Source organism: Cupressus sempervirens, chromosome 4 (assembly GCF_028749045.1).
Source record: "Cupressus sempervirens isolate cs-2001-9-10 chromosome 4, ASM2874904v1, whole genome shotgun sequence".
NCBI lineage: Eukaryota > Viridiplantae > Streptophyta > Pinopsida > Cupressales > Cupressaceae > Cupressus > Cupressus sempervirens.
In genome coordinates, this window is record NC_143121.1 from 154,722,664 (window position 1) to 154,750,015 (window position 27,352).

Below are 27,352 nucleotides of genomic sequence, written 5' to 3' on the forward strand. Positions count from 1 at the left end.
GGTTTCTATTGTACATTCTTTTTTAAATTGATATGTACGAATTTTTTTCAAAAGATGTTATAGAATTATCTATTATAATTTTTTGTTTTCACTTTTATCTATTATTGGTTGAGTATAAGAATTAGAAATTATTTGTATCTATTTTGTATTTATTTCAGTAAAAAATAAACTAGCTGCCACATAATTGGTTCTAAAAATATTCTATGGTGACCTGACAGATGAAATGGCAATTCACTTGGTAGCTGAAATAGACAAGGCAGCTTATGCATATATCCAACCAACTCAATCAGGTAATCAAATAGCTTACTCAACTCGAACAATTCGATCACCTCAACCAAGCAAGCATGCAACTCAATCAATTTTCTGTTACTTATGCATTTGGAATGAAGTATGCCATTCAATTCTTAAAAGATGGATCCCACAAAGTAATCAAATTATCAAAAATTCTTCCAACATTTAAAATGTCCTAAACTTTGAGGAAGTATCCATTTGGAACATTGTAAAATAAACTTTTCAATGTAGTGTACAAGTCATAGAATTTTGCAATGTATAGTGGTAACACAATTCGATATCACTATGATGATCTAGGCTAAAAGCCTTGTTTTCACATGTTCTTTGTTCATTAAGATATTTATGTGGCTCACCACTAGTACAAACATAATGCAAGTCCTAAGTTTTACATGATATAATACAAGCTCTTTAGATAGTGAATTCTTACAAGGTAGGTTTGACAATGTATTACGAACGTAATATTTTCTAACTTATCAGAATAAATTTGCAATTACCAATGCTCTCTACCTTTGAAACATGCATGTAAAAGATATCAAGAGATATCATTCTCAAGTACCCCCATCTAAACACAATTCCACAAATGATAGACATCTAATGGATTATATCTCTCGAATCTTTTCTATATAAAATCTTGAATATATATTTGTTAGGAGATTATTTTTTATGAATAGTCCATTTCTATTAAATATGAATATAAAAGTGCATATCTACAAAAAAAGGTCGAGGGATATAGGATCACCTCACGAGAGTCCACAAAGTCGTAGCATCAAAAATTAAAACTATTCATTAAAAAATCAATAATGGCCACCTCAAGTTGCAAAAGCAATGCTAGCCGAGGGAGGTGGGTTTGAGCGACCCTCAAAACCTCGTACACTAGCAAAGTTTCGCAAAGGGTCTAGAATAGACTAGTCATCATCTTCTTTTTATTTTTCTTCCTTGTCCCTCATGGGAGACAAAATGGTTGGTGTCAAGTGACGAAATGACTTGTCATTAGCAGCAAAGGGCCACCCAGAGGCAAAAGTAATGGGAGCAACAGGAACCAGTGAGAGCCACACCAAGGAGAGGTGCAACGGTGCTGCCATCCATCCTGATCTCTAGCAAAGGACCAATGAGGGGCCTAGGATCTCAAATCTGAAAAACAAGGAGTGAAAAAGTTGTGTTTTAGAAAGTAAAGTCCACCAAGATAAATGGGGTGGGGGTTGGGGTTTGAATCAATTATCCAACTAAAACAACTCTTATCAACCTTATCAAATCTAAAATGTGTAATCAACAAGTGCAATAACCACAAGAAGTCGACCATACACAATAACACCAAAATTATTAACTAGGGAAATCCTTGACTAGAGGGAAAACCCTAGTGGGAATGGTGCCCACAAAATGATGTACTAATATAAAAGTTCCTTGTAAGAGGATGGACACTACCAGGAGTCAATGAATCACATTCAATACATATCAATCTCTGTTAGGAGACTTTGAATCCAAATGATCAACTGTTCACTAGTGCTCTCTACCAAATACAATCACTTCACTCGCTCACTATGTTTCTATTGCACCAAACACTTCTGTGATCTCAATATTCTCAATATCAAGTTCACTTGATCTCACATCCAAGTTTTCTCACTCGCATTATGTTTATATATATACATACATACATGTATATACATATCTATGCATATTCACACACACACACACACACACACACACATCACTTATAACGGCCACAATATCACATACACATCACACTTACATCCAAGAAATAATCTTTCCTTTATACCTCTTCCTTGCCCCAAGCCTCTTGCAACAAGCTACTCCTTCCTTAAAGACCAACTAGATATCACTGACATCTCACTTGATTGTGCCTGAGATGGGCATGACAATACCCTCTTTATCTTGTTCCTTTCACTTGTTGATCGCCTACGGGCTCTTAGGGAAAAGAGGAAACTTTTCTCTCTCATCAAGAGGATCTCACCAGATTGCAGGTGGCAGAACTTAAGGAGGCTTCGGCTCTTGTTGTGGCTGCTAGACAAGAGGGTAAATGGGCAGTGATCAGAAACCTCAAGGCTATGATTCAAGACACTTTCCCTCCAGGTTGGGAGTCAAGATCGAAGTAGGTCGTAAAGGCTATAGACATTTCCTAGATGGCAACACTTTTGTCGTTCTTTTTTTTTTTTTTCTTTCTCTTCTTCTTCTCCTCTCTCTCTTTCTTTCTTTCTTTCAGCTTCGATCCCTACTCCATGTTGGGGTGGCTCTCGCTCACTTCTTCTTTTGGTTTTTGTTCTTGTTCTTTCTCGGACACTATTTGGGGTTCTCATGTTGGTTGCTTTCATGGTTGTAAGTTCTTAGTCCCATAAACCTTTGTTGGTCTTTCATTGGACATTAATAAATTTATCATAGCTTATGCCAAGTCCTCAAACTAATTATTGAGTTGGCCTTGAGCCTTTCCCAATTTACAATTACAATATAGGACATATCAAGATAATACAATACACATTACATTACATCTTTTCATAATTACATAATATTGTCGGCTCATAGTCTTCAAAACTCTTCACTCATGCAAAATCTAACTTGGTATGATCAACCATGCCATCTTCAGGATGTCTTCTACCTCTGTACATCTTCAGGATGTTATCTATGTTAGGAGATATAATCCAATTACCAAAAATTGCTTCATAGGAACTCTGTATGTACACTGTGTTCAATAAATCTCCAATAACTGTCAATTGTCTTCATATTTCTATAGATGCTCTTAACCACAACACCCTAACACTCTGTAGAACATGTCCTTAATTGCGCATAGCCTCATCTTTAGTCCATGAATCGCGTGACCTCAATCTTTGTCTGCTACTCTGTTATCTTCACAGAATTACCAATACATTGACATTAATGACAAACATTGTCATGAATGCAACATAGAATCATGCTAATAATCTCTCTAAAGCTCCAGCAATGCTAGGATACTCCCCCATAGTAACATCATCAGTATTCATGCTAACACTATGGTCGCAACTGTAGACACCTAAATTTGATCACACCGCTTTGGTAATCCTATTTAGTTATCTCTAAAGGCATCATTAATTAAATTCTTATTTAATTAATCCTTTGCCATCCCCTAGCTGATTAATTTAATTAATCATCTATAGTCCTAATTGATAAATCAAATAACCTATTATTTATCAATTAATCCTATTCTTCTATCTAATTCCAAAATCCCCATTTATTAAATAAATCTATATGATAAATAAATCCCTCAAATCTAAAAGCCCCTAACTTATCCCTAACCCTCCATTTTGCCTAATCCACCCCATCCACGCATACTAACCAAGCTTAGCCACTAACTCACCCACCCTCATTGAATGCCATTCACTTGCATATCTCTAACAAGCTTAGTCTAATCCTAAATCACCTCTAATCCCCCCCATAACCTTGTCACATTCCCTAAGTAAGCTTGAGACTTTCCTAAGCCAAGCAAAGTCAACAATCTCAACTCCCTCCAAAATATCCCAACCATTAAGCCTTCAATGCTCTTACAAAGGCTATAAAGACTCTTACAAGCTCATTCATTGCTCTTACAAGCCATTATGAAGGGTCTTTATGAAGATATTATCCCTTGAGCCTCCTTTGTTGACTCATCCATCCCCTTGCCTCCAAGCACAATCCATGTGCTCCCCTTTGAGTGCATCCTAGCCCTCCTTAAGCTTTCATCTCTCCTTGCATCTTAACCCTCCATCCCTCAAGCCCTTAGCCTATAAATTGAATCCCCTCCCAAGCCATTTCATCATAACCTTTAAGCCAAAGTTATAATGCTAGTTTGAGAACCAAAAGCCATCAACCATACCCTTATAATGCCAAATTGAGAGCTCACAAAGCTACCAATTTGCCATTTTCCATCTCCATTGAAGCATAGTTTGAGTATCTTGAGCATACATCCCACATCCATATAATAGACTCATTCCTAAATCAAGTGACCATCCTCATTGGGAGAGCCATTCTATGGCTCATATTCTCATTTGAGGGTTTCACTTTGTCTCTCATATATGTTATGATTTTTATGCTAGTTAATGCTTTGTTCTCTTAATAGATTAGTATTTCTTGCTAACATATTTCTCATATACAGCAACAATGTCCACAACGTAGAGTGCGATCAGTAGGAGACACTGATGGCACTTTGAACAACATACATGGAGCGTTACCCCAATGTTGTAAAAGCTCCTGACAGTGGGCCACCTCAAGAGCCATGTTGTTGGCTTGTACTTGAATCTTTATAAGAACATTATTACAAATGCATGCTTTATTGTACATTGAATCAGTAATGTCTAGAAAGTTGTGAGTGAAAAGAACAATATTTCTATCTTTCCATAGAGAAAAATAATCTTCTTCCTAAAAGCATGCCAAACTTGGGAAAACTTATGGGGGAGCCTGGGAGAATCTCCCAACAAAACCATATGCCAAGACAAGGCTTTGGTCTAGAAGGCCTGAAAAAGTCGTGAATCCAACTCTAGAAGTGTTGAGCTCTCTGACAAGACAAGAAAATATGCAAAAAAAGTTTCAAGTTGACCACAAAAAGGGCATATGGGATTAGGAATCCCCAATGTTTGAGCCTCGAGCCCAAGGAAAGGTCTTGGTAGAGCGTACACCAAGCAAAACGAGCAATTTTAGGTTTTATGGTAGTAGACCACACAGAAAGGAACCGAAGACATCATGTTTTTTGAGAAGACTATAAATGTCAATGATGGTTGAGAATATCGACCACAAGCGAGGAACCAACCAGTAATAACCCAACTTGGGTTTATTATTGGAAAGAGAACAAGAATACCATTTCCAATCCTTCCACCATAGCTTAACATAAGCAACGCCCAACTTGTGAATTAAGTGACAAGGCAAAGCAGAATCCAGCAAGTCAAAAGTTTGTCGATCTAGGCGAGATAGACGAAACTAAATTTGTAAATCCTCACAAGAGCGAAGATTCATGGTGGCTCTTGAGGACAACTCCTTGAGCGTCTGAATGTTACATTTATGAAAACGAAGAGCACTAACTTGTTGAGTTTTGGCAAGAGGAAAATGTCAAACATAGATAAGTAGTGATCACCACAAATTCTGTTGGTCCATAGAAAGCCCATCATGAAAGCCATCACTAACCCAATGAAGCCAAAGCATGAGAACTTCTCAAGCTCTCCAAAATCTTTTAGTGACAAAAGTACTCTAGATCTGCATTGGCTCCTTTATAACAAGAAGGGTTTGAAAGCTAAGCCCCTTCTAGGCAAGCATATTAATAGGGAAGCCTGATGACATACAATGGTGAAGAAGAAACATCCAAAGCATTATTACCAATTAAGGCACAAATGTCCACTTGACACGTAAAGCCAATCTTTGCTTCTAGGTAGACAAGATGCCAAGACCTCCAAATTCCTTGGGAAGGCAATAGAACTCCCAAGCCACTCTTTGAAAGCCATGATGGTCAACCCCAAACTCAAAGAAAATCTCTAAAGAAACACTCCAACTTCGTATAAAAAAATGTTCATATAAATTATATTAATTTTTAATTAATAATTTATTATTAATCAAGATTCGTCAAATAATAGTTTATTTGAAATTACAAAAAGAAATTAATATTTGAACTTGTAGACTTTTATATATTAAACTTTAGAATACTCTAAGCTACTTAGAAATCATGTTATAGTTTCCAAAATTCTATATAAATTTAGAAATTTCAAATATTCTAACTAATATTTTCATGCTTTGCATATCTTGCTTTTTATCCAAGAAATTTGGCTAAACTTCAGTTTTAAGAAAGTTTTAATTAACTTGGTTTATTGTTTGTTGTTTTCTTTAACTTTAAAATAAAATTATTAACTTGGTTTATTGGGAAAAGGGGCTTGGAAATACATTATTTTAAAATTATTTATTACAAAATAAATAATTGAAATTACATAACAATTTTAATAAATTCTTTTCTTTTTTCCTAATTGTTGAACTTTATATATATGCATACATGTATAGACAAACAGGCCTGCATATTTTATGGAGTTACAAGTCTTGATATTTTATTATTTAATATTTTTGTATGTCACTGATTTAATAGCTTTTGTCAACAAACTTGCATCATTACATTCCACCCCCGCCCTTCCTCTCATTCTAGTCTTGCCTCTCAGCATAACAAGATGTGTTTGCATACATGGCAGCATGTTTACATTCTCTTTTATTTGCTTGCTAGCAACAAGCAATCCTAGGGCCCCAACTTTGGGAGTTTTGGCTTGGATATCAACTTTTTAAGGTATTGTCATTAACATAATTCTCTTGTTCTTGTTATTATTTCTCCAAAAAAGATAAATAGAAGCCCTCTAATGAGCTACATGATGCTGGCAGTTTCAACCTTGCTTCCATTAGGGCTTCTGTCAACGCTTTTATCTCTTCTTCTAGCATAAAAATGTCCTCAGCATGCTTTTGGAGAGCCCATTCATTAATAGCCCTGCCCCAGTAAGACAAATCAATAAGCGTGCAGAAGCAAAAAAAACACTACTGAAGCTATGAACAATCAACTCTATGGAACATAATTGCAATTAATTTCTTTATTGTGATTGGATATTTCCAGAAAAAAAAAAAAAAACTGACCTTGATTCATCTGGAGTGTGGCTGCTACAGTCACGAAAAAGTACTTTTACAACAGGAACCAAGTTTGTACAATCATAACCTTTATCAATACAATCAATAGTAACTTTTGAAGCATTTGCATTTGATAGAAATGTGCCCTTAGAATCATCTTCATGCATATCTTGAATGGAAGCAGACTCTTCACATTTCATATCCATTTCACAGCAATTGGCACTATAAAACCATATTTTTGTATTTACAAGGACCATCTGCAGCATTGGAACTTTTGTCTTTAGATCTCGAATCACTGTCCGGTATGAAGACTCATCCTCTGCATTTGCCTTCAGTTGGTTTACAAATATCCTTTGAAGGGTATGCCTCCTATTTTGAAGAGAATATGATCGTTAATAAAAAATGTAAATTAACTGATACTTAATGTTTAACAAACAGAATGGTTTTTCTTTAAGCTAAAGGAAGAATAAAAGAACTGATAGTTAATGTTATTAAAAAAGGTAGTTTTAGACTTTAGTTGACCACATTTTTAAGTCTGAAAGTTGAGGAAGTGAGTTGAAGCAATTTCAATCTGTTTTGAAGTCATTTGTGTTTGGTATACAAGCAAAAGTTAGGCTAAGCTAGTCATGGAGATGGAGTTGGAACCAAGGGATTTGGAATGAAATGAGTTAAAACCTTTCGAAAATCATTGTTCTAGCTTTAATTCCACCTTAGAAAGTCAACAAAAGTTGATGAGAGGTAATATCATCGAAGGCATGCTAATTTCTGAAATCTGGGTAAGTCTGAAATTTCTTGAAAACCCCCAAAATCTAGAATCTTTATTATAACTCCTATGAAGATGAAACATATCTCTAACATCCTGACAGTGTTTATAACTTTATACAACTTGTAAAAGAAAATTTAAATATTATATTTGCGTAAATCCTCCTGCCTCCTAAGCTGAAATTGACTAAGTTGTGAGTTGTGGATTTACCTTGCAAGCAAATTGCCTAAGATGGGTCGGAATCCAATGCTCTTCGGGCATTATTTCCCAACATACGAAAAATTAAGCCTATTTAGTCAAGTCTTTAAAGCATAATTCAATGAAGAACTTGAGGATTTTGAGCTAAGTAATGTGAAAGGAAGGTCAGATTTAATGGTTCCCACAATTGAAATTTTTTTGGTTTCCTAGCTAAGAATGCCCAAGTACGGTCAAAATTCGACCCTCTATAGGCATTTATGCCCAAACTTGACTAATTTCCGATCCTCTATTTTGCCTCCAACCTTTGATGTGATGCTTCAAATTGAGAAAACATAACAAATTTGGTGAAGGGAGGTTTTAAAAAAATGAAGGTTTGGGGCTTGGGGACTTAGTTTTTTTCTGATCAAGGACTGAGAATCCCTGGTAAGGTCAGAATCTTACCAGATTTGGGCATTAATGCCCAAAAACCAAGATTTTTGAACCCCTCTTTTGACCTAAAACATTGTTTGTCTCCTGAAATCTACATTAACCTTGGTAAATCTGATGGGAAACAATACAGCAAATGAAGGTTTTTATGGTCTGGTAACTTAGAAATCTCAAATGGGGCCGGAATTTCCCAAGATAGCTTGGAATCAGAACTTTCTTGAGCATTAATGCTCAAAATTCCAAAATTTCCGACATCCTATTTTCACTCCAAGAAGGGGCATGGATCAAATTGATACAAATGGGTGAAGTAGAATGAGAATTTGACCAAGTTGATAGGATTGCCCAAGAACAGTCAGAATGCAACTCTCCTTTACTATTTTTACCCAAGATCTTGTAAATTCCGATATCCTAATTGCTCCAAATATCAGAATTTGATTGCATTTTTTCTCCAAGTTTAGACTAAGGATGTGGTTTGAGGTCCGATTGGCAAAGTGTAGATGGGCAGATTGAAGTTTGATTTGATAAGGATTGCCCAAGAAGGGTCACAATCTGACCCTTCTTGACCGTTAATTACCCAAACTTTTGCAATTTCCAACCTCCGAAATCATGCAAAATTCAGTTCCTAATTGCATTTTCAGTCCAAAGTTAGGAAGGTAAGCTGAATGTGCCTTGCAGATCAGATTATAAAGGGATGGTTCGAAGTGGTTTTTTTTAAGGCATTGCCCAATAGAGGGTGAAATCCACTCTCTATTGGGCATTTTTGCCAATATTTTGGGGATTCCCAACCAACAAGAATGAGGACAAAATTTAAACAAAATAAACATCTTTTCTCTATGACAAGTCGGCCATGGTAAAGACCATGCAAGCAGCACTTAACTAAATTGTTTTTAGACAAAAACTAGGTTGGCCCCCTGGAGGATCGTGCTTCTTGACCCCAACCCTTCCCTTGCTCCCCCAAATGCCTATAAAAGAAGCTCAAGGCATCTCATTCTAACATCACATCGAGAGTGAACTAGCTCTGCTATTAGCTGTGAATAGTAATCTGCCTTCTCCCCGTAGCAGAGAAGTCATTGGGCAACAATCTTGTTTTGGTTGACATCAAATCTTCCATATTTGCAAGGTGAAATTCTCAGACATAAGGCAGTAATCATATATTTAGAGTGCAGGTTCAAACTATGCAATTCTCCTAAGTTTAGGCACCCCAAAAGGGCAACAAACTCCACTCTTGTAGCAGCAATTTTGACTGGGACTTGCCTTCTGTAGCAGCATTTTTGCCAAAATCAGAGATGAAAGGATGGAAGTATTGTCATTGATGTCAAAGGATTTCATGAACATAAATAAAACATAAGTATCAATGTCAAAGGTATGAAGAAGTCGTCATCCAAGCCAAATATAAAAAATTGATTATTGGACAACATTAGTATTACTATATAAATAAAAAAGGCCTACTGGACAAGAGAGATAAATATAACATATTAAAGTTTAAATTGAAAATTTAAACTTCATCTAAAGCTAAGAAAGTTATCTTGTGAGATTTGTAACTTTGTTGCCAGATTCGTCCTAGACAGACTGAATCCAGATGCAGATTCAGGTTTGGATTCCTCGAGGGTCCGGGTAGGATCCTTGATTCTGCCTGTGGATCTGTCAGGATCTGCGGGCCACGGATCCTGTCAGATCCACGAGCAGAATCAAGGATCCTACTCCGATCCTCAAGGATCCAAGCCACAGCCTGAGGATCCAAAGCAGATCTGCAATACAAGAAACAAAAACATAAAACGGTGAACCAAAATTAAATTTTTTTTTGCTTCAAACCATAAAAACGACCCTTTTATTCATGATGCAAGTTCATTTGCTCTCTATTTTGCCCTCTCATAGCTGCTAGTTTGAAGTGTAGTGCTTGGATTGGATTCAATTATCAAGTATACTAGATTCATCGATTCATACTATGAAATGATCTACTTTTAAAATTATGTATATTTATTTTATTTTTTACTATATATATTGCATGCACATGTGCCCGCGCACACACACACACAGGCGTGCACACACGCACGCACACACACATGAATCCTCCACAAACCATAATTGAGAAAACAAATCCCAAATCTATGGATCCGATTCACTTGCCCGAATCAGATTCGTTTCATGAATCGACAACTAAGAAATTTTGTAAAAAATAAACTATAAGTCATCCCAAGAATATATCAAAAGCCATGTTGAGCATCATGAATCTCCAGCCGATATGGATTGATTTCAGGCAGCAACTTCAAATTAGTTGAGACAAATTATGAGAGAGCAACTTCTAGGTTCGTTAAAAGAAACAATTATTCAATGCATGTTCAGCCCGTAGGTGAACAAGAAATAAACATATAACTTAACAAAGTAAAGTATTATTCATTCATCAAATGCTTCCTTACAAAGTAATAATATTCAATACCAACATAATGCCAATTACATAAGTGTATGCCATATTTATAACATCCCACACATTGCCAATGAAGCGACACAGCTGTGCTCGTACCCATAACTGTTCAACTACCAGATAACCAGACAACATCATCCCCCCCAAAAAAGAAAAGTCATCTCCTAACAACTCGCCAATTTACAAAATTGGAGATAATGAAGAAAATGCATCAAAACAAAGACTAAGGGGGATGTTGAGTCCCTAGAGTGTCTAGCAACCGACGCAGCTCGTAGACCTGATCTGTCCGAATGTGGAAATCCTTTTGTGTCCCCAACAACGGCTTCAAATGTTCAGCCCGTAGGTGAATAGGAAATAAATATATAACTTATTAAAGTATTATTCATTCATCAAATGCTTCCTTACAAAGTAATAATATTCAATACCAACATGATACCAATTACATAAGTGTATGCCATATTTATAACATCCCACGCAGTGCCAATGAAGTGACACAGCCATGCCCATACTCATAACCATCTAACTACCCAATTCACCAGACAACATCATCCCCCCCAAAAAGAAAAGTCGTCTCCTGACGACTTACCAATTTACAAAATAGGAGATAATGAAGAAAATACAATAAAACAGAGACTAAGGGGGAGGTTGCGTCCCTGGACTGTCTAGCAACCAACACAACTCGTAGACCTGATCTGTCTGAATGCGGAAATCATTTTTGTGTCCCAGCAACGGCGCCAAATGTTCAGGCCATAGGTGAACAAGAAATAGACATATAACTTAGCAAAGTAAAGTATTATTATTCATTCATCAAATGCTTCCATACAAAATAATAATATTCAATACCAACATGATGCCGATTGCATAAGTGTATGCCATATCTATAACATCCTACACGGTGCCACTAAAGCGACACAGCCGTGCTCGTACCCATAGCCGTCTAACTACCCAGTCCACCGGACTAAACTCAACACTAAACTAGGGACATAAACTAAACATTGTGTATCATTAACCATGCATAATAGAAGACAGCATCAAAAAGAAAAGAATAGTTAAACTGGAAGGCAGTAGTTGAAATATGTATGCATCGACATCAGCACAGGCAAATGTGTCCACAGACATGAGTAGAAGTCAATTTATATTACTGCAGCGACAAGTATGATACATAAGAACATACTTAGAACATGTTCATCATGCATGCCATCATCAATCTAAGAAAGAGATTTAGACATGACCATGCCAAGTTATTGAAAGCAATTTATAAATTAGAAACCAATACTATCAATGAATATATATAGGACAAAGTATATACACAGTCACAAGCAATTATTTGAAGAAAAAGAAATATGATTGTGTCATGTCCCCGTTTTGGAGGCAAATTGATTTAATTAATTTAATTAATTAGGTTGTCCAAAATAATGAATATTTTATGTGGATGACTAATTAATTATTTTAATTAAATAAATAAGTGGTATTAAGTTAATTATTTATAAAGTTATCAAATTAATAAATATTAAAAGGTAACTTTATATTTAATTAATTTAATAAAGTGACTTGAATTATAAAATATTTTATAAAGTCACTTAATAGATAAAATAAAATAATGTTCTAGAAGCTTCTCGAGAAAGGGAGGAAAAAGAATAAATAGGCACCCCGAGCTTCATTCTAATCATCCAGATTTGTTGTTGTTGATGTTGATGTTTGTTAATGTGCATTGTGGAGCCTAGGGTTTCTGCAATAGTCACAACTGGCCATTGAGAACGAAAACTCTCAATTGGTACGCAATTTTGAGGGTGTGAAATATCACTTGAATTATTGCAGCTGGGAGGAAGATACTTCAGTCTTCTATTTGTGCTACATTGAGAAAAAATATTTGTGGCCATTGAGAACGAAAACTCTCAATTGGTACGCAATTTTGAGGGTGTGAAATATCACTTGAATTATTGCAACTGGGAGGAAGATACTTCAGTCTTCTATTTGTGCTACATTGAGAAAAAATATTTGAGTACAAAAAGCAGGCCGAAAAAGCAAGTCGAAAAAAGCAAGCCGAAAAAGCAGTTCGAAAAAAATAGGCCGAAAAAGCAGTCCGAAAAAAGTAGGCCGAAAAACGCAGAACCGAAAAAGCAGGCCGAAAAAGCAGGCCCGGAAAAGCAATCCAAAAAAAGCAATCCGAAAAAGCAAATTCGAAAAAAGCAAAGAAAATTATTACAGCCATCTACAATCAGGGGCGGTAGCTAGAGAGGCACGACTTGGGCATTTGAGGAGGTTATTTTCTGTTCAGTGGTATTGCAATACATCTATTCTCTAAGGCGACTTCATATGCCAGGTCTGATGTGTATTTTCATAGTTGCCTTTCACTATAGAATGCTGTTGTAATTGTCATTTCGTATCAGACCTATCATTCATTAATAGATACATCATTCATTTTTACATTCCTCACAATGGTATCAGCAATCCATGGCTTTAGTTGTATTTAATCATGCATGTGATTAGCGTACTACTGTAGGGGAGTATTGAAGTTAGATATTTAGTGTTGCATTAGTTTTCATTGGCAACTGTAGGTGCATATTACTTTACCAGCAATCATCATATTTTGATATCTTTGTAAATGCCAAGAGTCTTGGCTAACTTAGTATGAATTTTGTATTGGACACTCATTCTCAATTAAGGAGATACAATTGTTGGTCATTAATAGTTGTCTTTGAGCGTTAATATATGATTTTTTATCAGCTAGTTAACTTGCATACCAACTATTTGTTAAAATACCAGTTAGCTGTAGGTGATCATTTTCATGATTAGAACCCATATATGCATTCACTATTGCCAAAATTAGTTGCATATTTATGTTAGGTCATTGTTTAGACAATTTGGAGTCTTTTGTAAGCATTCTCTTTGAGGCAAATCCAAACAAGAATCACTGCAGCAATCTGAAAAGTTATATCAGTCAGATGACCCTTGCTTGCAAAGTGTTTGACGAAATGTCAAACAACTGAAGTATAAAGATTTTTGGTGTTTGAAGGAGTTATAACCTATTGGGGTTATTACAGATTGGCAAGGAGGAAACAATAGACGTCAAAAGATTGGCAGCGATAAGTTACCCAGTTTGAACAAAGGGATTCATTCATAATAGAGACAAATTATGTGATGCAGCAGTGTTTTCAAACTGTCTTGCGGTAGCATTGACTTGAACTGTGAAAGTCATCTTCAGCATCAATGGCACAGAATATATTTATCAATGGCAATAACCTACCCAAAGATAGTAACAAATTTTGCAGCAATTGTAGAATATTCAAAATGATATCAAAGATAGCATCTTCAGCAAGTATGGACTCAAATCAACTACATTGAAATAACAGAGGAACGTTGTTATCATCAAGTCTGTGGGATTCTTCATAGTATAAGGCCAATATTTGACACGGCAGCATATGGCAATATATGCATTCAAACTGAAGACGTGAAATTGTTGTAGATAACAGTGATATGATATGTATTGACAGTAAAGAAGGAGAATGATGTGACACAGTGAAGTTGAAGGGCTATGGTAGTGATATCCTCACTCAAAATTACTGAAATCCATTTGAAATGACCGGCAGTAGTATGCAAGACAAGAACGTTAAGAATGGATATAACATCACTGATAAGAGGAGATTGGTCCAAATGGAGCATTTTGTTTCAAAGGTGGTTGAATGTAATAGTCAGAATAGAAGTACGACACACGGGCAATCCAATCAAATTAAAGATGAACACAAACTAGCAATCATGCACAGAGATTAAAGAACAGAGCAGCTTTGAATAGAAATAGCATCTCAAAGTACAAAATCTGTTGTAGCGTTAAACTAAGAATGCTCAGGAGGTTTCCCAAAGATAGGAGACAAGCTATGGGCATCATAGAGATATAAGATGAATCATAATATATTTGAACGCCAATAATGTTTAATCCACAAGTCCGCGATAATAAGGATTAATAATAGTTATGTGCCAAATATCTCAAAGACATAGCTCAGGATTTGGATATAAGTCCAAAGAAGGAAAATTGAATAAACAGTGGATAAAGTTTTACGGACAGTTTGCAGGTAATTTGGGGAAGGAAATTTGTGCTGATTAGGAAGTAGGACATCCAAGAGCTTCCTTCTCCCAGAACTCTGAAAAACAACGGAAATACAAAACCACATCAGCCGCGAGTTTTGATATAGGGAGAGGAAGATTGGGATGCCACTACTTCTGTTCCCCTCTTCAGAGAAATTTTCCTGCGATCTACCCAACTAAGGTTGGATTCAGCCTGCGAAAGAATGCTTTCTCAGTGGAAAAACTGAATAAGCATTTTTCCTTCTTTGAGCATACAAAATATGCTAAGAAATGTTATGATCAGAATCTTCAAGACCATTATCAAGAGTGGGCAAACCCTGATGGGCAGATTAGGTGAAACCAAGATTCTGAGGCCATAAACCCTTCCAATCTAGGAAAGATCAACATTTTCAATTCCAAACAAAAAATTCCTTCGATGCCCTGGGTAAAAAATTGCAACAGAGGTATCTCTTCCCCTCGACATTTCAACTTCAGTGAAAACTTGGTAAAGAAGGCTTTATCATCTGCAGAATCTATAATAAACTTGAGCTCTGGCTGTATCAAAAATATGATGGATCTATGCAAGAGTTTTGGCATTTTTGCAAGGTGGAATGGTTTTGGTACTCTGTTAAAGGAAATTGTGGAGTGGTTTGCATCTGAGTATAATAATAAGGTATGTATTGCAATTCTTTCAGATGGGTTCTTCTTTATTAAATGTGATTCAATTGAAAATTAAAATAGTATTCTTAAGGGTGAAGACCCTAGTTTTAAAGACTGTAATTTTACATTCTTAGATTGGAAACCGAAATTTGATCCTAGCAATTTAGAAAAACTTTAAGTAGATAGGGCTATTCTTATTCCAAACATTCTGGTAGAATTAATTAATCTAGAATTCCTCAAAGCAGTTGGTAATCACATAGGCCAGTATGTAGGCATGCTGAAATATGATTTCCCGCAATCTGATAGCATAATAATTGTTAACATGGATATTAATAAAAAATCCTTAAGGCCAATTTCTATTCAGAGTCAAGATGCAATCTATGAAATTCATCCAAAATTCCTCAAACCAGAATTACAAGCGGATTTTGAGGAGAAATAAAAACAAGCAAGAAAAGATGGGAGCCAATGTCATCAAGGGAACATAGAACCATCAGTAGAAGCTCCAGGTACTCATGTTGTGGATTTAGAGGAAGAGGGTATTGTAGAAGATAGGGATTTAGGCAGGACAAAGCGCCTAGAAGGGAGATAGAGGGTTTCAATAGTAATAAGCTTTTAGACGGTATTTCAGTAATACTAAATGAGGATGGAGGGGTTTTGGAATTACAATTAATCAAAATCTTGAAAAATTAAATAACAAGAATGCAAAGTCCAAAGTTATCATGGAGGATGAGGCAAGATCATTTAGATCAACTAGCTCTTTAGAAGAGGGGTTGAGAAGCCCTGCAAGGATAGAGGAGCAGATCAGGATCATCTCTAAGCATTTGTGTGATGGTGGTTAATGAATTGATAGAACAATTTGTGGATGAGGTATGCGACAAAGAGGAACTTACTACACAAAAAGAGTTGTTGATCAAGGAGTGTTTGTAAGGAGACGACCTGCTGGAAAAGGATGAAATAGAGCATCTTCTATTGGATTTAGAAGTATTGGAACAAAAAGAACAAGAATCGTTGGGAATTGCTGCAACTCAACCCAATAAGGACTTCCCTAACTGTGCCAAAACTTACAAAAAGCAAGGTAGGAAATCTCTTCAGGAATTGAGAACAAGGGACGGTTACACAGCAAAGTAGCCCAAAATTACAAAAATCTTTCATGTAGGGAAGGGGAAGTTCCTTCCCAAATCGCCATGAATTTCTTAACATGGAATGTTAGTGGTTTAAATGCCCCTAACAAGCAACAAATATTAAAATAAGATAGGTGAAGAGAGAGACGGATTTGATGGTAAAATAAGAGAGGGGAGAGAGTGCAAGATGTAGTCGGCAGATTGTGTATTTTGTAGCCGATAGGGTGTTTTCATCAGTAAAGATTTTGTTGCCAACGAGTAGATTAGGATTGTTTTGTAGCCAACGGACTTCTTCTGGAAGGTTCGGCGGAAAGTATTTATGCCCCGTCTGGGATCATTGTAAATCATCTTATCTTATCACCAGTTATGTAATCTGTTGGCATATGCGAATAAAGGAGTACTGCTGTTCGTGTTCATTATCTGTGTGCATTTCTTGCATTTCTTGATTAACCTATGCGGTAAACATTTGGCTCCGTTGCCCTATGAACCTGGAAGGTGGGAGGAATGAAGATTAATGCCAAATCAGCTTAATAAGGATCGAAATAAGGTCAAGGGAAAAGATGGAATCCGTGTTATGCAAGAAAATTTAATTCTGACACAACAAGCCGAATGCCGAAGGAGATTCCAAAAGATTGTCGACTGAAACCAGAGCACAGAAGAATTGTTGGAGGAAACTCGGCAACAAGTGGAATTGGTGGAAGAAGCACGGAAGGAGTTTTTGAATTTGTGTTCGCCGAGGGAAGAGAATCCAAACGAAAGAGCATCGACTCGCACAGCTCAGAGTGTCGACGGAGCAAGAGCGTGGAGTGAACTCTTCGTCCGGGATACACTTTCGCAGGGGACACCTTCAGAAGATCCTTCTTCACCAAGGTTCGCAGCTGTTGAATCCACTGGTGTGGGAGTACAGTCCGCCGATGTGGGAGTACAGTCCGCCGGTGTGGGAGTGCAGTCCGTCGGTGTGGGAATAACATTAAAAAGGAGTTTCTGACCGAATTTCAACTATTGCGCGATGATAATGAAATTGTAGCAGAGATCTTCAATACTAAGCAAGGGAGGAATGAAACTGTCCACGTCTACGCCAGGAAATTAAAAAACTTGATAAACAAAATGGAAAATAAGCCGATGGACGGACTTCAAAAAAGATGGTTCGTGGAAGGTCTACGCCCAAACTTGCAGAAGAAAATGAAAATTGTGCCGCCGTCGTCATACACGGAAGCCTATAACAGAGCAGTGAACCTCAAAAGTGAGCAGAAGACAAAGAAGAAAAAGACTAGCTCATCTGATTCCGATGATGATGAGCCTTCCAAAGAAGATAGTAGCGACGATGAAGGCAGTAGCAAGAAAGTCTACGCCCTACAGAAGGACATGATCCGCATGATGGAGTTTAAAAATATGCAGGAGACAAAGAGCAATGAGCTATGGTGCACAGAGTGTAAAACCGACGGTCATACTAAAGGATCTTGTCCAAAGAACCAATTCTGCGACATTTGTCAAATCATGGGCCATTCAACCAAGGAATGTCCCTTTAACATGAAGACCAGAGGCTCTCCGCAGGTACTTCTTACACAGGAGGCTTCCCCGTCAGGTAGTAGCGGAAACACCAATAATGCTGGTGCTACGTCGGGAGGATACAGGAATAACAGATGTGAGCAGAATAACAATAACAATGCAACCAATAACACTAACAATACCAGCAGAAGCCGAATCCAGTATGATGCGAACGGACAGCCAATCGTACAATGCCGCGCATGTAACTTGAGGGGGCACTTTGCCCCGGAATGTCCAATTGCAAATACACCCCAACTATTATGCAAATGGTGCGGACCTGGCAACCATGACTATGCCAAATGTCCAAAGTCCGGAGTCAACTTGATCACTGTCGAGACGGCTGAGGAAGAGGTTCTGGCAGTTACGCGGAAGCAAGCAAAAGAATACCCAGACCCTGCCGAAGAAAAGAGGAAATTTGCAGAAGCACAGGCAAAAATTGAAAAAGCATCGAAGGCGGAAACATCTCAGTTCAGGGACACCACCAGCACTTCGGCAAGGAATTCCGCGGAACAAAACATTGTACGACAAATTTTGCAAACGGAGATACCTGTCAAGATAAATGATTTGCTTCTTACAATGCCCCAGCTCCAATCCGCCCTCACAAATATTGCGCCAGCTCCGAGGATACCCGGAGAACAAGGTAGAGGGAAAGAAATTGCTGCTGGCAGAGAAGACCAAATGTTGCTAGCCCTCACATCTGGCTAGCATCCCACGGTTGTCGAGATGGGGATCCTCGGACATGTTCTCACAGACACAATAGTTGACGGAGGGTCCGGCGTAAATGTCTTACGTGAGGAGACCTGGAAGAAGCTGGGGCAACCGACATTGTGGCCCCCTACATTTCAGTTGCTCACAGCGGACCAGCATAGCATTAAACCTCTAGGCATACTCATGGCACAGCCGGTGACGATTGGCACACAGCCGTTCCTGTTGGACTTTGTCGTGATCCCATTGAAGAGAAAAGGGTACGATGCCATCCTTGGCCGCGGATGGCTTATTCAAGCCAAAGTCAAACACGATTAGAAGAACACCTTGTCACTCGAAAGTAAAGGCCACCGGCGATTTGTTATTGATCTGCACACCCAAATGGTCGAGGAAGAGGCCCTATCATTAGATTCCGAGGGAGAGGAAGATGAAGGAGCACAACCTATGGAACCAGATCGGGAGGAAGTCCTGCGATTGGACCAAGGGTCAAAAGATGACGACTTAGATTCGGTCAACGGTCTCTACCATTGGCAAATAGAGGATTACAAACTATTCCAAAGTTGCAATGTACTGACAATGGAGGAAGGTCCGAGGGGGGATGAATTTCCAAAGGAGTTCACTGAGGTAAACGAGAGGGATGCACAGTTGGATGTTACACCCGCCCATGCATTCAGTAAGGGGGACACAATCAAGTATAATGAACCTACACTACAAGCAATGAATTTGGGGGATGAAGCAGCACTAAAGAACATTCTGGTAGGAGATAACTGGGATCCGGTACTCAAAGCGGTAGCATTCAAGATATTTCTGGAATACAACGATGTATTTGCATGGACATACAAGGACCTGAAGGATGTACTGCCGGAGTTGTGTGTGCACCACATTCCACTGATCGAAGGAGTAGTACCTGTACAAAAGTGACCCTACTGGATGAACAAGAACTACACGACACGGGTCACGGAAGAAATCAACAAGATGTTGGAGGTTGGACTTATTTTCAAAGTGCAGACAAGTGAATGGGTGTCGCCTATAGTTATCTCACTGAAGAAAGACACGACCCAGATCCGCTTATGCATGGATTTCCGATGTCTCAATGCAGTCACGGTCAAGGATCCCTTTCCAATTCCGTTCACCGACAACATCCTGGAGGAGGTACTGGGACATGAGAACTACTCATTTATGGATGATTTTTTCGGATACAATCAAATTTCAATCGTAGAGGAAGATAAGCTGAAGACAACATTTTTCGTAGATGGGGTGTACGCCTATAATCGGATGTCGTTCGGTCTGTGCAACGCGCCGGAAACCTTCTAGCGGATTATACTACACATCTTTGACAAGATGTCCGTGGGAAACTTCAAAGCATTCCTCGACGATTGGTCGATATTCAGCGCGGAAGACAGACACCTGGCAGCACTAGGTGAATGTATGGAGAGATGCTGCAAGGCTCGATTGGCGTTGAACCCCAAGAAGTGCAAATTCATGGTTCCGCAGGGAAGATTGCTCCAACAACACATCGTCTATAAGGAAGGATTGAAGACCGACTCAGACAAAGTGAGTCATCCTAGAAATGCAGCCATCTACTAATGTGACGGAGGTAAAGTCTTTTCTCAGACATATAGGCTATTACAGGAGATTTATCAAAAATTTTGCCAAGGTGTCATACCCGTTGGACAGGTTAACCTGTAAAGGAGAATCATTCAAATGGGACAAGGAACAGGATGAGGCGTTTGATGGATTGAAAGTGCGACTGGCTACCGCACCCATCTTAGCATATCCGGACTAGAATAAGGAGTTTCATGTGCATGTCGATGCCTCGAATTATGCGATCGGAGCAACCCTGGCACAAACGGGAAGCCACGAGTTAGATCATCCAATATACTTTGCCAGTCGATTATTATCAAAAGCAGAGCAGAACTACAGTATGACTGAACGAGAAGCATTGGGAATGGTCTACGCTATGCAAAAGTTTCGTCATTACTTGCTCGCCACACCGTTCGTATTCTATGTTGATCACCAAGCTTTATTGTACATGATCAATAATCCTGCCATTCAAGGGAGGATCAACAGATGGCTACTTCTATTGTAGGAGTTTACTTTCAAAATTATTGTCCAGCCGAGGAAGAAACATGTCAGTGCTGACCACCTGTCACGGATCAAAATAGGGGAACTGGCAGAGGGGGTGAATGATGACTTTCCCGACGCACAGTTGTTTCAGATTGCAGTACTGTCGGACTAGTACAGTAGTATTGGAGAATACTTGTCAATAGGACAGTTTCCTAGTGAGATGCCAGCAAATGAAAGGCGCAAGTTGATAATCAGGAGCCGTACTTTTCAATTGATCAATGGATTGCTCTACAAAATGGGACCGGATCATATTCTGCGGCTTTGTGTTAGAAGAGGAGATACCGCAAGTGTCAAAAGAAGCACATGAGGGTCCCGCGAGAGGACACATGGGACCCGACACCACTGCGCGGAAGATATTACTCGCGGGACTCTAGTGGCCAACGGTGTACAATAACACGCAGGAATGGGTCGTCGAGTGTGACACCTACCAACGGGCCGAGAAGCCGCTCAAGTGAGACTTCATGCCACTTAACCCCTCCCACACACAAGAACTCTTTGAGCAGTGGGGATTGGATTTCATTGGACCCCTGAAGGTGAGCAAGGTTAGGCGGTGTCGGTACATCATTGTCACAATGGAGTACCTAACCAAGTGGGTGGAGGCACACGCATTACCAAATAACTCGGTCGTGACCACAATGAGGTTTATTTATGAGCAGATCATTACCAGGTATGGAATTCCGTTACAGTTAACAAGTGATAGGGGTGGACATTTTGTTAATCATGTCATCCGACTGCTCACCACCGAATTCAAGATCTGTCATTCATTGTCGAGTTTGTACTATCCGAGAGCAAACGGACAGGCCGAGGCTACAAATAAAATCCTGGCATCAATCATCTACAAATCCTACACGGTTGAAGGTGCAGATTGGGAGGAAAACTTATCCGCCGCCCTTTGGGCTTACCGCACGGCGTACAAGGTGACAACAGGGCACACACCATTCCAGTTAATGTTTGGACAAAAGGCGGTAGTACCAGCGGAATTCATGATTCCAAGCCTCTGAATAGCATTAGAAAACAAGTTAGGTGACATCGAAAGCTTAAGGGAGTGGCTAAATAATTTGAATAAACTCGAGAAGCGATTGTTGGCGCAGTGGGCGACGGAAGTGACAGAACAGACGCAAGGTCTGGCATGATAAGCATCTGAAACACAGCAGATTCCAGTCGGGACAGTTGGTGTTGAAGTACAATGGTCGCAATGAAATCAAACCAGGGAAGTTCAAGGTTAGATGGGTCGGACCATACCAGATCCAGGTCGGTGAGAATGGAGCAATCAAACTATCGACCTTGGACGAGCAAGAGGTGTCTTTGGCAGTCAACGGATCCAAATTGAAAATATACCAAGCTAGAAAGATGTCATCGCCATCGCCGTCGCCGTCACCCAATGCCCAAATGATTTCCTCATCACTGTGTCTGCAGAAGGTTGCTCCATGGGGACCTGTCCGCGGGAAAGCTGTCCACAAAAGGTTGCTCCGCGAGCATTTGTCCGCGGGCACCTATCCGCTGGCAGTTGTCTGCGGATGGCTTTCCGTGGAATCTCTTATTTTCTCGCAAGGTGTCTCAATGGCCGCAAATTGTTCTATTTTATCTTCCCAACCTTCCGCGGGCGATAACCTTTTCCCATGGGGTTTTGACACCATTTTTCCGCAACGGTAGCAGCCTTGTGCGAGATCAAATCCACTTCAGCATAACTGTAGTTGATCCATCGATTATGCACGATCTCTCTGCGAATTCCGCCAGATGATTGAAGCAATACATGTGGAGAGGAATCATGAATCTAGCCTCCAAATTTGAGCTTTGAGAAAGTTTGGCGACCCTTTTCTCGTGACGTTTTTGAATATTCCTGCGGAAGACTTATGGGATGACACAACTGGTGCAGCGGCAGGAGTGGCGGTGGTTGTGCGAGGAATTGCAGTTGTTGTGGGAGGAGTTGCAGTGGTAACAGGGGCGGCTGTTTTAGGAGCAGGGGAAGTTGTGGGAGTAGCGGTAGGAGATTGTTGTGACGAAAAAGCCACGAGGGCCATGAGAACGACCACTACCATTACAAATCCGGCCATTTTGGGATTCGAACACTTGACCTCTAAATGCACAATGCTGCTTTAAATGGTTGAAACGATTGTTGGGATTCGAACACTCGACCTCTTCTTCTCCTTCCTCTACCTTTGATGCTGGTGGGATTCAATCGCTGAACGGTGTGAAAAATGGTGCTTTGAGTCAGAGAGCAAAGGTGAGTGAGAGATTATTTCAAGCAGTATGAGCAAGATTTTTTCTAGTAAACCCCACGAGAGACTCCCATTCCCAATCTGTTAGCTCATAGGAAGAGGAGAGTTGGAGGCGTGCCAATCGACGACCTCAAACTACAGAGAACCTACCCGTTGTGTTTCTCATTGCCAGAGGAGATGTTTCAGTGAAAGATTCCTTGAGTTTTGTTTTTCATTTGCCGTGGAGAGATTATCTCATTTCTAAAGACGGACAAAAAAGGCTGACCGAGAGTTGCTCAGGGTATGTCCCGCGGTTAACCCCGCTGCCTTATTTTCCCACGGAAAAGGTGTGCTTGTGTCCTCTAATTGGCTACGGCAGGGTCTTTTGCCTCTTCCATGAAGTGGGATTTTTCTTGTAACAGACGAAGGAAACCTATATAAGGAAGGAGAAGTCATCGTTGCATGGAATCGGTAGGCAAACAGAAGGAGTGGAAGAGTCAGTTGGCGGCAAATATGGAAAAGAATGCAAGGGTTTTGGCATCTGGGATCTGAGTTGCAGGACTGTTGGGTTCTAGTAGCAAGAAACAGAAGATCAGGGAGGAACTCACTCATCTCACCATCCAGTTTGAGGGTCTTAATGGCAGCGAATGCCGAAAATGGTGGTTGGAGACCCCGAAGGTAGACCAAGTCAAGCAGATTTTGGTATGGGCAAAAGTACATTGGGCCATCCAGCTTCCAATTTTCTCCATCCGGTTATTTGAATCAGTTTTGCGAACTATGATAAAGACATATAGTCGGCACAGCAGAACAAGTACATTTATGTACAAAAAGCATCAGATGACGGTGTCTTTTAAACCAAGGGATTTCACTAGGGTTTTTGGCATCCCTGGCCCCGGTGGTAAGAAGGTGGAAATTAAGAACCGCAAGCTCTCTCAGGAACGGAAGGAACATTGGATACGACTAGTGGGCCACGATCTTTCACCGAGGAGATGGATTCAGTGGTTAAAGGGTCGAAATGTAGAGGACTCCACAGAGATTTCATTCGGGAGGGTCACTGGAGGTGCATTATGGATGTAATCAAGAGTAGGTTGACAAGTGTGACTTAGGCTTCAGATATTGCATTGCCCCAGGTTGTATTCATGAATGGCATCATGCAGGGTACGGTGTATGATTGGGCATCGATCCTTGCCGACAGTATGGAGGAATTCATGACGCTTCAACATCGCACATTCTTTATGCCATATCATGCGATTGGCTTGTTTCTAGAGGCAGCGATTAATCAGATACCCATGGATGATTTTGAAGTGCCACCTCGGGGGAAGTTGGCACAGGGAGAGCCTCCAATATTTTATTGGAGACATCTGGACACAAGTGGGACAGCCGCAGGATACAAAAAGGTATTTTGGGGATTGCAAGCGGGGAGTGGGGACATTGACAGCGGACAGGAGGAGACTTCAGAAAGTAGCGGGGCAAAGTATGAGGAAGAGAGTACTTCCGCGGAGGTTGGCAACGACCCAGCAGATAGTGAGCCCACATATTTTACCTTGCCACAGTTGTCAACTTCGGCGCACTTGTTCGCTTCCACATCACAAATTCCCCCTTTTGGTCAGCGCCATACACCGGTTGTGATGACTCCGCCAGCAATAGCAGATGTCCCTTCGGCAGTAGCAAAGCACATCCCACCGTCGACAACTGTTGTTACACTGGCATCCACTCCAAGAGAAACTTTTTCTGCGACCATAGCAGATGTTGTTCCAATTGAGCCAGCCTCATAGGAATTACCAATGCCGAAGATTGAGCCTTCCTTGTTAGCATTTGTCAAGCCAGTACAGACAGTCCAGTTAGCCCAGCCAGCACAGCAAGAGGAGAGCATGGAGTCTACACAGGAACAGCCGGAGGTGATGGATAGAGCCAGTGCTTACTTGAGACAACAGTTCTGACTTATCCCAGCCAAGGTTGGTCCATCCATCCAATCCCTCGGGCACCTCGGTGTATCAACTACAGGACCAGAGCCTCAGGAGGTGGGGGTGTCACAGGTTGTGGTTGCGCCGAGAGCAGAGGAGGCCACACCGGATGTGGGCATGCTCCCCGCAGATGAGGAACAAAATAGTGATGTCGAATGGACGATGGAAGGCTTTGCAAAGGAGGATTATGAGTCGGATGAGGACAGGTGCAGAGACTACCTCAAAGCTATGAAGATTGCGCTAAGGGACATGATGTGGCATTGCAAGCTATGACTCGATAGAGGGAGTGGTATTTCGTTTGAGCTTTCATCAGGGAGATCTGTCCGCAGCGGTTCCATTCATGTTTTGAGGAGAGGGGTTGGCCAGCAGTCGAGACATCGAAGATGTTGGTGGATTGGACCAGCGAGCCGGAGTTGGGGCCGCGCAACACTCTGCTGGAGAAGCTGGCACATGAGATCGTGGCACTGTATAAGGAGATTTATTATGCCCACAGGCACGTGGAGGCGGACAGGGCAGCAAATAGGATTGCTGCCGAGAGATCTCTGGCAGTTGAGAGGGAGGCTCGAGAGAAGTTAGCAGTGCATTTGGCCACTTAGCAGGCAGCTTGGGCAGCTGAAAGGGCAGTGTTACTGCAGGATAAGGAAGCGGTTGTACGGGATAAGGATGCAGTAGAATAGGAGTTGCAGGTAGCAAGGAAGCAAGCTATGGATGCGGCACTTCTCCTGAAGGAGGCTGTCGAGGTTAATTCACGAATACAGAAGGATTTGAGCATCCGAATGAAGCAGGTCTATGAGTTGTGTCAGCAACAGCATTCTTCAAGGGCACCACCTTCTCTTTAGTGTTTCTTTGTTTTACTGTATGAGGTTGTCTCCTATTTTGTTAGTTGTCAAGAGACAAATTTTCTTTTTGGGGGGATGATGTAGTCGGCAAATTGTGTATTTTGTAGCCGATAGGGTGTTGTCGTTGGTAAAGATTTTGTTGCCGACGGGCCGACAAGTAGATTAGGATTGTTTTGTAGCCGACAGACTTCTTCTGGAAGGTTCGGCGAAAAGTATTTATGCCCCATCTGGGATCATTGTAAATCATCTTATCTTATCACCAGTTATGTAATCTGTTGGCATATGCGAATAAAGGAGTACTGTTGTTCGTGTTCATTATCTGTGTGCATTTCTTGATTAACCTATGCGGTAAACGCAAGAGAGGCTGATTAGGGGGTACAAAAGAGAGGGAAGGCATTGGGGAGGTAAGGAGAGATTGAGAGAGATCGGGAAACGGATAAAAGAGAGAGGGAAAGCGAGAGGTAGAGAGAGATTAAGCGGCATATATAGTGAGAAGGAAGGGATAAGGGAGGGAGGGAGGGAGAGAGGGAGGGAGAAAGAATAGTGAAATGAAGAGGAAGAGAGAGAGGGTGATTAGGGGTATAACTAGAGAGAGCAAGAAGAGAGAGAGAGGGGGGGGGGAGATTCTAATGTTTTGTTTTAAAATGAGAGAGATTGAGGGTAGGGGAGAGGGGGAGAGAGAGGGGGGAGAGAGCGAGAGAGAGAGATATGATGGTGAGCTGAGGTGGGGTTGAAAGGGAGAGAGGGGTATTAGGGGGAATATCCAAAGAGAGTATAAAGGGATGTGTGTGCGTCAGAGTGCATGTGTGTATGTGTGTGTCCACGCACGCGCGTGTGACAGAGAGAGTGGTTCATATTTTGTTTTTTGTAGAGAGGGATAATGATAGTAGAGGGAGGGAGGGAAGGGGGAAGAGAGAGAGAGAGAGAGAGAGAGAGATGTTTTCAATAGAGATATCTTAGAGAAGACGGTAGGTAGAGGGATATGACGATGAGATGAGGAAAGGGAGAGAGTGAGATAAATGGTTATTAGAGGGCATATCTAGAGATAGAAGGAAGGGAGAGGGGAGGGTGATTAGACGATATATTTAGAGCGAGGGGGAGAATTCTAAAACTATCCATAATACTAACCATACTTTACACCATTAGCTAAGTCTTTCCTCTAACCCTAACCCTATCCCTAACCTCAACCTTAAAATCTAACTGTAAACTTTATCCGAACCTTCCCTATAACCTTAACCATATGTATGTCTGTTAGAAAGTAAAGTCCACCAATATAACTAAGAGGGGGGGTGAATCAATTAAATAACAATTATAACAATAATCAACCATATTAATCCTTAACCATGTAACCAATATAATCAACAACCATGACAAGATACTCATACACAATAACACTAGATATGTTAACTAGGGAAACCCTTGATC

General features: G+C 40.2%; 1 protein-coding gene across 1 annotated transcript in view; it reads right to left on the reverse strand.

Annotated features, from left to right (window-relative positions):
• Window positions 1-6,308: 6,308 nt before the first annotated feature.
• The window catches only part of LOC149560438 (HECT-like ubiquitin-conjugating enzyme (E2)-binding protein), a 148,318-nt gene continuing 127,274 nt past the window's right edge, over window positions 6,309-27,352 (reverse strand). Inside the window, exons 4-5 of the mRNA XM_089824682.1 lie at window positions 6,904-7,263; window positions 6,309-6,760 (exon numbers count right to left, since the gene is read on the reverse strand). Coding sequence (XP_089680808.1) covers window positions 6,601-6,760; window positions 6,904-7,263 — 520 coding nt within the window. The 3' untranslated portion in view covers window positions 6,309-6,600. The remainder of the gene's footprint in view (window positions 6,761-6,903; window positions 7,264-27,352) is intronic.